The sequence below is a fragment of the Plodia interpunctella genome, chromosome 8, assembly GCF_027563975.2.
Source record: "Plodia interpunctella isolate USDA-ARS_2022_Savannah chromosome 8, ilPloInte3.2, whole genome shotgun sequence".
NCBI lineage: Eukaryota > Metazoa > Arthropoda > Insecta > Lepidoptera > Pyralidae > Plodia > Plodia interpunctella.
The window spans coordinates 4,143,190-4,155,434 of NC_071301.1; the positions used below are offsets into that span (position 1 = coordinate 4,143,190).

Sequence of the window (12,245 nt, forward strand, 5' to 3'; positions counted from 1 at the left end):
TTTTTGTTCGTAATGAATTAACTCAAAAACTATTGGGCTGATTTTGATGAAATTTGACACAGACTACTTTTTTATTATAGTTTTACCAAGCGAAGCCGGCGCGGTTCGTTAGAAATATATATAGATATAATATAGAAGAAAGTTCTAGAGACAATAAAACTTCATTAATTTGTAAATCCCATCTAAAATTTGCATCATCTGACAATATAAACTGGAATTCTCAAGTCAGAAACCGCTGCCAACGCTTCATATGCAAGAGCTGCTTCCCCCCACAGGGGCTCAAGACGTCAGCGTTTAAGCACCAATTAATTATTAAGGCCAGCTTCCTTTGCTCTTTGACGATGCAACAATGTGGCTCAGTGATTGCCTGCTTTGGAAACTGCACTAAACTGGTTTACTTCGCTTTTGTTTGCATGATGCTCTCGGACTGTAAATATCACATACTCTAATAGAAAATGAAGGTAGTCAAAGATTGAATGAATATAAAAAAATATATTACAATTGTTTGGGAGAATGTAAAGACTTATTCCTCTTCATAAAGCATTGCAGGCATGTATTTTTATTTTGTACTATAAAATATTACAAACTAATATTTTAAGTGGCTTACGTTTATGGGATTTAAATTAAAGAGACGTAATAATTAAGTAACTGTATAAAAAATAATAACTTAAGTAAATAATATACATGAAATGGCAGAGAAATAAGATACAAAATTAACTTCAAATAAAGTTAATTTGACTTAATCGCTCAATGTGATAAGTTAAATGAAATATTCTCATCATAAGCAAATTCAATGCACATTTACTCTAAAATCACTAAATCATAATGACACATTGTCATCAGCTTAATGGATCAAATGGAGCCACAATTTGGTTCATACACAGCAATTAGACGTAAAATTGAGGATTGGAGAACATCAATCAAATAAAAGCATGATTACCTCAAATCTAGATAACTAATTGAATGAGCCACTCGCCTAAATTGAATTTAATCGACGCTCTTATTTTTTATTCACATTTTCGGAGTATGAATCATTTTTTATTTGAAATAAGTAATGTGTATTATTTGTTATTGTTATTCAATATGTTAGAATCTTTTAAGATAGTATGTGATATTGTATCATTGTTAAATAATTTCAACTTTTCTTTATGGTCATCAGAGTGCTTGGGCTGTCTTTGGATACCAAAGAACTATAACCATACCTTTTTAATAAAATGTTGAATAACATAACATCAGGATGCAACATATCATACCATGTTTCATAACCATTTACGAAATTTCTTTAAAAAAATAATCAAAAATATCTTGTAAAATCTTGTAAAATAAATTAAATCTTGTCAAATAAATAAAATAAACTTTTACAGGATCATACCGTGTCCGGACATAGCAGACGTCGGACAAACAATTAGTTCCTACTCCACCGCGGAACACGCAATGCCACCATAAAAGCAGCAATTAACGTTTGTTTGTTTTACGGCCGACTACTGCTTGTCTTCAAAAGAGATGTCACACATGCATTAACTATGTCTTACAATAAATATTCTCACATAATTGTATTGCTTTATACGACCTTTCCTAATGAACTGTAATAAAATTTACAAAAATACCGCAGCAAGGATTTTAATAAAAGAGAAATTACGAAAGGGATTCTATTATTAGGCCCTCCCAATATTATTTAAGCCTCGCCAATATGGCAGTATTACAGTTGAAATTCCCGGAGTACGGACGGGAACCGGGAAGAGGGGGGATGATAAAACCCAGTCACTAATTAAATGGCCCCGAGACGTCCTTTTCTTAATAGATTTGTCGCTAATTTGAAGTCATTTTGAGCGCTACCTAATATTATCAAACGTCAAATTGAATTTCAGGTTCAATTCAGAAATAATATTTTTATTTTAATAGATGTTTTATTTTTATTACCCACCTGGAATGGGTTTACCGTAGCTACTTACAATCGGATGAAACTATCCAATTGATGTGAATACTGCTTTAAAATCTTAATTTATAATATCTAACCAATACAAAAGTAAGAATAAACACACAAACTCTACTTCTAACACACACAATATAATTGTTAAACATAACCATATAAAATCGCAGCAGTAAAATAGCTCCATAGATTAGCTTCAGGATCGGCTAGTTGCAATTCATCATTATTATTCCAGACAATTTATCAAGCGGTTGCTCGCTTCGCCCGGCCGAATCGCACAATCTAACGAGGTGCTGAATTTTCACCGAATAATTTCCGAACCGACGAATCACGTATCGGAATCGAGAATGAGCTCGGAATTGAGATAGAAGAGTCGGACATGCCGATAAAAGGAACCTGAATTTTAAGGGAAGACGAAGTGATTATTAATGATCTTTTAGACGCATTTGGCTTTATAAATGTAGAATTGAAATCGATACTTTAAAGCCGAAAATGAGAAAAACGGTATTTTATAGATAGTTTTTCATTACTATATTAAAATCTAATCGTTTATAAGGACGAATTATGAAAGCTAACTACACTTATTTTGATCATAACAAAATTGGCTTAATTATAAATGCACAATAGAATATAGATACGTGTTCCTCTGTTTGTAATAAAAAGTATAGTCAAGTGCAAATCTTATTACAAGAAATAGAATGACGGATAAATTTTTATTCAAAAATGTCTTTCAGTATAACAAGCTTTGATGCTGCTTACCGGAATATCGCCATCCGAGGGTCGATACGATTATCAGAGCTTATTACTGCGACTTTATCATATTTCAATTTACGATCGTCACCCGGTCTTATCGAGTAGAAAAATCAGGGGGCTCAGCCTCACTGACTCGATATAAATCAGAAATGAGACGTCTCATTACCAACATTGATATATTTATATTAACCGTATAGAATTTCATATTGCCAATTTAAAAGAAAAAATATACTTAGTTGTAAAAATGACCGTTATATTCGTAATTACATTATTTATGCAGTAGTGTCAGAAACTTTAAATGATAAACCAGAAAACTGTAGAAAACGTTAGCCAAACACTATAAAAACTATAAAAATAGATTCAATGCAACAAAATTATCATGCAAATAGATGGAATAAAATTCATAAGCGGGTAAACTTAGCCGCTAATATTCATGGGAATTTTAAGCGAACTGAGGCTGGCGTTAGATAAGTCGGTCGGTAAGAAAATGCTTCGTTGGAGGGAATAAGAAAATGGTCCTAGTTGTTAAGTCTTGCACACTTTCTGTCGCTATCTGTTGGATAAGAAGCCTAATCACCAGTCGTCGAGTCTGTATCGGGGCGGGCGGCGCGAGCGAGGCGTCCCCCAGGGTACGCTTTTGGGACCAGTTTTCTTTTTTGGTTTACATTACCCTGTAAGTGTGCCGAATTCTTTTGTTGCGCCTCGCTTTTTGTACAGATTTGCGTGATTTGTATTGTGTTTATTTAGATTTACTGTGTTAAAAGTATACGCTCGAATGCAAAAATTTGTTTTAAATTGGCTACCTCGGATTTATAGCTATAGCATGAAATTTAAATTGTCTTATTTTAGGAAGAAATTGCAAAGCTATTAATAAAGACTTATGAAGTTGGAAGTTGGCGGCGCTTTCGCACCGGGGCGTTGGGAGGTCGTGCTCCAACAAATTTGCAGTACCAAACTATTTGTAACATAAATTTACAGTTCAGTGTTAACGCTTGCTTTCTACATTCTAGTTATTAGTTTGGAAATAAAAATGGAAATGAAGATTTTTCGTAATTTGACTTTAACAAATATTTACTTTCTTTTAAATAAAACTTATCTTAAGAAGCATCATTATAAGAGTCATCAGTGAACATCCTGGCTCATACCTGAGCAGCATTAAATATGTAAAGGCAATTAAAATTGAAGATAAAAATATTTAAAAATTGCTATATAATAAAAAGTACAGAGTATCAGTGACTGCAAATGGAATTTATACGGCGAGAAAAGAGCGGCGCGCGGCGGCGTGTCTAATGAGATAATATAATAGCCGAGATTCCCCGCACCGAACGAAAACCGAAAATTACCGGAAATAACCGGAGAACTGCAGCCGAGGAACATCAGGCTTAGAAGCTTAATTCCGAATTAGAATTGCTCGGTTCAATTGGTTGATTCTGAATTGTCGCGAATCGTCTCGCGAATCCAATGGTATTACACATAAGATAATTAAATTAAATAATAGTAAATTGAATTGTTATTCGCTGTATTTTAGGACATTAAAAATTCCCTTACTAGCAACAACAATCATTTAATGCTGTGTATATATATCAAGAAATAAAAAAAATTAACTGACATTAGAGAAAAAAATATTATGCGACAAAAAAAGAGCTATCTAGAGCCTTTACTCGTTTATCTAAATTCATATAATATTTACAATTTCGTGTATCCAGAATGTCTCCATCAAATAGTGAGCACAAGAGGGTCATATCGAATCGGGAATCGATTTTGTCGCACCCGAAATAGGGTGTAAAGATCCCATTGTAATATAGATGTTGCCCATATGTCGACTAAATTTGGGCTTTTTTGCGTCATTGTCATTATAAATAATTGGGTTTAAATTTAGAATGAAATTTTGAGTATTTAGAATGAACTGTATTGCATTTCTATAATACCTCTAGGCATTAGAAACTAAACGCTAGAGACAGTTTGAATCCAAATTACACTGGGTGTAACATTACACCCAGTGTAATTTGGATTCATTGTCGCTATTTACAGCATGTCAAATTCAAATTCCAAATTCTTTATTCAATTTAGGATGATATACATCACTTATTGACGTCAACGACATGTTATCACGAACGTCTAAAGGCGACTATCATACAAGTAAAATAGCTGGAATACCAGTAGAATGTGCAACGTTCTATGACTTTGTCATTGACATGCCATTACCAGTACACGGGTAAGCAACTGCAACTAGTATCCATGAAAATACCACATAGATAATATTTATTGTTTAATCTTCAAATGTCTATGTAATTTAGAATAAGAATTTAGTAAACAAACCTTGCTTTTCCCTCCTTGAAATAGCATTGGTTTATTTCCCACTCAATTAATTTCTCCCTAATAAAACAGCAGCTTTAAACTTACATAATCCTTTAATAGCTATTCCAGTCACAATATGTTTAACACAACAATCGAGCTTAGTGCAAGTTAACCCTCCCAGTGCATCAGTTCAAAATCGGGTACAAAACATCTTAATCATTCCGCTTCATAAAATTCTTAAGTGATTGAATGGCGGCCGATTGCGTGGCTACGAATTGATTTCCAAAGTCCATCAGTAAAACGTGCGTGTACCCTGTTTAAATTGTTAGGGTCCTCTTATATTTGATTGTCTCTTTTTAGTAACCATTTGGTTAAAATTAATCGGTGTTGAATTGTATTTATCAATGTCTGCAGTATTTATTATTTAGTTTTAATTTTTAATTTTAAGTTTTAGTACTTTATGTTGTAAATACTTTTATTCTTATGTAGTTGTTTTTAAACAAATTTCTTATGTAGTCTTAAGTACTTAAAATTTCCTTCAGTTACATTATTTGAAATGTACATTAATTAAAAAAAAATGTAGATATGTAATTCAAATCGAATTTCATTTCGTAAGATTTCATAAAATGAATTACTTTTGATGAAAAATATTATTTAGTGAGCAATTTAAGATGAATTGCTAATAAGACAAGATAATGCAAAAAAATCGACCGATCGCCGTCTGTTAAAAAGTAAATTTTCAAAAAAAGAACGCGTTAAAAAAATGAGCAATAAATTCAAATTTCCATAGCTGAACACAGCATCGCATAAGTTAATAGTAGTCGGCCGCGGGCAGGCGGGCAGAGATAATGAAATTGTGTACAGAAGCGCAACGAGCCGCGAGCGTGTCTCGGGCAAAAATCCACTTAACAAATTGCTGCTGATTCGAAGGGTTCTGGATTGTTGCCTGCTTTTACCGGTACGTCAATTATTCGTCGTGTTATTGATACTCGAACGCTTTCGATGGCTGTAACATTGTTTCATGCTAGTACATCAACACACGTTAGGTTCATTTTGGAAACTTTAGATATTGCGCGTTTCAAATTTTCCATTTTTACTTTTATTTCATTCACTGTCAAGCGATCTAGGGGTTGGTCTTGTTGGTTCAGATATCATGTATAATTGTTAATTGAAATTATTTGTAGTGTGGTTAAAACATCGCTTATAATCTCTCAATATCACTCGATATGAAACAGATCTTTAACACCTGGCCACACATACAAAATACTACAGTCTTTTATGTGTGAGAAATGAATCATATTCCAGGGAGCTAATATATTTTACAAAAAATACTAAGTATCATTACATAGAAAAGTCACAAGTAACAATCCATCAGCTCGCCGCGCCCTGTACTTACAGTCGCCTGAAAATTACCCTATATACATCACTATGCAACGGTAATAGAGGCGAAGTTGAAACCTAAATTCATAATGGTTGATGTGCTGTTGTTGGTACAGTCGCGAACTAATGCGATAATTGAAATTGTGCAATTGCGTGCGAAAGCGAGCTCCGAATTCATTACACTCGTGTTTGCAATTTGCTTTTTTTTTTTTTTTTTTCACCCATTTCAACGTTCGCTGGCGTATTTTTTGAAGGGTTAATAATTTTTGTATGCGAGTCATAATAGTCTATCAAATGAAATGTTATTACGTTTAATGATTAATAAAAAAATTCTAAACGTCTCAAAATCGAAAGTAGTAACAAAAATTTTTCATTGCCTAATTCATCACACTTTTGACTTCAGAAGAATAACGAATCAAACATTCAATGAATATTCATCTCTCATAACCAATTTTCCATATCAGCGTCTAATAATGAACGTATACATCAAACGCAAATGTTAAAAAAATCACCATTTACTTGATGCGTCAAAAAAGAGAGCTTACAAAGGGTGATGATTTTTTTTGTTTCCAAGGTAGAAATTTGAATTGAGCGAATTACAAAACCGAAAATATACCTATAGGGTTGGCAGGCTTATTTAAAATTCAGCTTTTGTTTTGTTCCTCAAAGTGCAAAGTTTATTTATTTATTTATTTATTTATTTCTATCACTAAAACGTTAAAAAGTTTTCACTGAATTACACAACTGTTGTGAATACAGAGTAATACACAAGATTACTCAACGTTTGCGTGACTGTGGACTATGTATCTAATATAACTATGTGCTTAATCTAAGGTTATATCAATTAGCTTAAATAACCGACGTACAGTGAACCAACAACTAAGTAAGTATTGTTCAACCAAGAAATGAAAAATAAACATATTTTACTGCGAGATCACGATTACCATCTGTTCGAAATGAACTGAGCCAATATATTTTTATTTCTAAAATTAAATATAAATAATATTTCACTAGTGGAATTAAAATTCTTTTTTTTTTAAATATTATAGCGATCAAAATTTTATTAATTTTTTCACATTTATTACTTCGCCAACCCTAAATTCCAAATATCGAACGACGGCAAACGGGAGACGCCTATCTATTGAATTCCCGAAAAAGGATGGAAATAAAAGCATGAGAGGCTACCTCCCTCGTATCAATAGTGGCGTATTGAAGTTTCGATATTTGTCAGCCTGATTAGCTCATACTCCTCCCATCCGAATTATTCGATATCGAATATAAATGAATGGCTCAGCTGGAGATCACTCTTGGGGCAATTTTTCGGTTGGCTTTGTTTTTTTTTTTTAATCGAGAGGTGATCAAATTCTAATTGATTTTTGAATTGTCATATTTATGTTATGGGGGTTATTTATTTTAAATCTTGGATCATGTGATTGCGTAAAAAAATTTGAAGATTTAGCTGTGAATTTATGTTCGATCCTCTGTCAGACGTCAATTTCCCTTGAGAATGCTGTTGTTGCCTATCAGCTGCCAAGGCTTTTTCATTCTAAATCTGGTTCCCACCACCGCCACACTACACTCTATGTAATAACGGTATTTGATTTAAACCTCAATCAGTGTACATAAAAACAGCTCAAAATCTGAACTTATGAAACAAATCAAATTGAACAAAACAGAATTGCAAAACTCCATTTCAATAGACGCCACAGCGAAAACAAAACGCAGACTCCAAAGTTTTGTATCCTGAAAATGCATTTGCACGGCTAACTTTTGAGAATCCATTGCTTGATGAATCGCGAATCGTGAATACAAAATTTTTGTTAACACTTTTGACACTTCCCACTTTTAGCGTTTTGTTATTTCTATTCTGGATTTACAAAATACAGAAATGTAATTTCAACTTTTACTTTTAAAAAATCTGTAATGCATAGTACATTATACAATGTTTAATAATGCAATATTAAAACAATATTATACTATAAAGAAAAATGTATATTACGTCTGATTTGTCATGACATTTGTAACCGCACAGGTCACATAGTTACTGCATGACGGAAACAATAATCGATCCGAGGCGTTAAAAAAATATATTTTGATTTCGATTTTACATTTTCACGTTCTAGAAAAACGTGAGAAGAACAATAAATGTAAATGTAAACTTACCTATCTATGATGACCGGGTCAGATGGAGTTTCGTTACGGTTTCCACAGCTTTTCTTATCACAACACCGACTGTGGACAATTCATAAAATTATTAAGTTTATATTGTAAAATTCAGTGTGAGTTAACTGTTAACTTTAACGTGCGCGGCGGCGCGGCCAGTTAAAATCAACGTCAAATTTGACGGTGCAAGTCACCCTGAGGAACACATAATTAAGATTAAAATACAGTTGCATTATCTTACAATTACAATTAGCCATATTGGCAACATAATTTTTATAATAGGTTATATAGTTTAATTCATTGTATTGTTTATGTCTAGTAATTGGCTCCCATCATGTTGTGTTGGGCAACTGTAAACTCTGTGTGCAGCGTTTAAATTAAAATAAATAGAATAATACTAAAATATACAATGAACATAACGGCAATGTGTAATCAATAAATTCTTAGAGGGGCTTGCGGAAATAGATACAGGGACTAGCATGAGTTTTTGTGAATACGTATTATATGGAACTAGCTTTTGCCCACAACTTCGTTATGTGAGTAAAAATCCGTTTCCCGTGGGAATTTCAGGAAATTCCTTCTTAGTGCTCTCCTACACGGTCCTAGGAACCTACATACCAAATTTCACCTTTCCATTAGTTTCGGCTGTGCGTTGTCTGTCAGTCAGTAATGCAGGAGTCTTATGAGTGTATATATAGATAATGGATTATATGAAAAATGCACAGCGCCTCTATCGTACGTTCTATTATTCATATTCCATTTATATTTTGACATTGTCGATACGGTTAGGTTCTCGCAAAAACTTGTGCTATCCCCACCGGTTAGGCTAAAGTTTAACACTGGTAATATAATATGGAGATTAAAATTTGGTATAACAAACAATGATAAATAATTACGTTTTGTATGTTTGTTTAAACAAATATAACAAAACAATAATGATGTGACATGAAACAAATGGTAGTATAATAAAACATACTACATACATAGGAATGAAATACTCGTAAAACTTCAAACCTTTTGGGTTTGAAGATACGAACCCCATCTAAACGAACAAAATGTCAAATTGCCGGACTCTATTGCAACGTGAAAAAAATAAACCGCATCCACCCAAAGCAAACAGTGTACACTGTACGCGCCCTACCGGGGCTTCTTGACGCAAAGGGCAAAGACATTGAAAGGACAGACTCCCTAGAGACTCCTCCCTTGAAGACGTGCGAGCGGGATGGACATACCGCGCTGAACGAAACAACACCACTGCGTCTAAAGTGGAATAAAATTTTAATTGCTCACACAAACGCGATGCAGCATTGATACACACCCGTACATAGGTAAAGTGGCGAGACGGTACGCTCGCGTTACGACCGGAAAAACCACCCCAAACAAATGTTTAAATTAATAAGGACATTCACTTCTTTGTTGGGGAAAGTCAGTAATTAAGATGTTACGGCTCGAACTGTGTTTATGTGGATGTAGGTTTGTTTACGCAATTCAGATTTCTGGTTGTAAATACGCATAGAAAACGATGAAATTTGTTAAGATACACCTTGAATGGCATATAGAAAACTTTTATCCCAGAATTCTTACGAGATCGATACCCCGAAAATTAGTAAGTACTTATAATTTTTATTGAAACTAGTCGCGCTATTTATATGCTATATAAATCTTCAAATTAATATACAAAACTTACCTACATAAGAAAATATAAAGTAAAAACCCACGTATACAGAGTGCAAGCATCTTCGAGAAAATGACATACGAAGCATTTTAAAAAAATGTGACAAAACAAATAACAACAATGGCATCGATGATTAGGTTTGAGGAAACATGACTAGCAGAATGTCCGGTAGTCAGTGTTTATGATAAATGGACGAGCAGACAGTTCTCTGAAGGATCGTATTTGTTGGCTTTATGTAGGAGACATACGACAATACATTTACTTTAAAATTGTAGTGGAGTATGATAAAAATAACAAAAAGAAATCATAAATTTGAAAAAAGATTACTGTTACATCACAAGGGGACATCGGTGAGATTGACAAACGGACATAGAAATCGTTGAATTATTTCATTTTTATGTATGTATAGCTAAACAAATAATATATTTAAAAAAGTCAGATTGACATAAAAACTTATTTAGCACGAATATGAAACTGACCATTCACAGTTGGGACTTTTCGATCACAGGTGGTCGTCTTAACCACCACTGTTCTTTTAATTTAAAATTTCACATTTATAATAAGTATTAGTTTTTAAAATACGATTAATATATATTAGTCGAATGTTTGTGATAATTTCAAAACTGAACAATACCTGCACATAACTTCATGTGTAAGAAGAACTCTGCACATTTCTGGATTCTTATCTTGACCTTCATACACGATGGGCTGAAACAAATGAAATAATTCAATTTTGTAACAAATAAAAATATTAATTAGACAAAAAAAATATTCAAGGTTTATTGTGATATAAGCCGAAATTAGATAAGTAATTAAAAATTGACGCATAGATAAGATAAAATGGGCCTTCTTCATAATATTATTACTTTTTGCTAAAATATGCACCCTTCTTGCATAATCGTCCTTCATTATCTATACCGAAATGCATTTGCATAGTTTTGCCGTCAACTTCAACAAAAATATTTTTTAAGACGAAGGCTGTTGAGCTTTAAAAAAATATTTGATAATAAGAAAAAAGAACGATTAAATAATTATATATGTGTAGAGTAACGTTAGAAATATATACAAAACGATTATTTTGAGTAGACTTAATTAATATTTTTTTTATAAATGTAAACTGTACTATTTTTGGTAGAGTTTTAAAATAATCACTTAAATTCAATAATATAATCATCAAAAAAATATTAATAATATAAGTCTCATGTGCACGCAGGCATATTACCACAGTTTAAATAATCATTTTTACCCTAAATCTTTAATAACATATCCAGTACTTACAGCCAGGCATTAGCTGCATCCCCTATACGATTCTTTATCCCCAACAAAATATTTAATTGAATATGAAATGGCGGGCCTTATCATGTTTTGTTCAAGGATTCCGAGGATTTCTCTCATAGGGTGTTTTTGTTATATTCAAGGGTCATATGGAAGTATTTAAGCTACCAAAAATAGCTTAGGGTTGGTTACAAGTTGGGGATGGAGGTATCAGGTGCAGATGTAATCCTAATGAGACATGACCACATGAGTAAACGTAGGTTATTTTTACTGAAAAAAATTATTTATATTACAACTTAAAAGAACCAGTCGTATTATTAATAAATTCGTATTTACTTATTTGGCAAAATTGACTAGCTTTGATTGTGTTGTAAAGTATGATATTTAATTATTTGACAAAAGTTTTATGGTTGACATTCCACCTCATGGTACCCCTCGATTTGGCTTTTCTACTTCGAACTGTTGAAGAGTTTGGAATTCTCATCCTGCGTCGATATTTCCCAAATCCTACAATCAAGTGATTTTCAAAGCAAGAGTGAAAAGGCATATTTGAACTAGCGTGTAACACCCTAGACCTCATCTTGGCTTTCCATCAGGCTAGATTGAGGTCAAACGCACTCAATAAAAAAGTTTCCGCAACAGGTCAAACTAAAAGTTGCCTTGAAAGCAATTCACTCCTTTAGCAAATAAAAGTTTCAAAGCAAAAGTGGTGAACTGGACACTGAGCACTTAGAGATCGCTCCCTGGCGTCCCACAGGAGTAGTGGCGGTT

The 12,245-nt window shown here is 33.1% G+C and overlaps 1 protein-coding gene across 7 annotated transcripts in view; it reads right to left on the reverse strand.

Annotated features, from left to right (window-relative positions):
- kn (knot) overlaps positions 1–12,245 on the reverse strand; it is a 52,630-nt gene that overhangs the window by 25,111 nt on the left and 15,274 nt on the right. For all 7 annotated transcript variants that reach the window (XM_053748973.2, XM_053748972.1, XM_053748971.2 and 4 more), the window contains exons 6-7: positions 10,834–10,907; positions 8,525–8,593 (exon numbers count right to left, since the gene is read on the reverse strand). In XM_053748973.2, the coding sequence (XP_053604948.1) occupies positions 8,525–8,593; positions 10,834–10,907 (143 nt within the window). The remainder of the gene's footprint in view (positions 1–8,524; positions 8,594–10,833; positions 10,908–12,245) is intronic.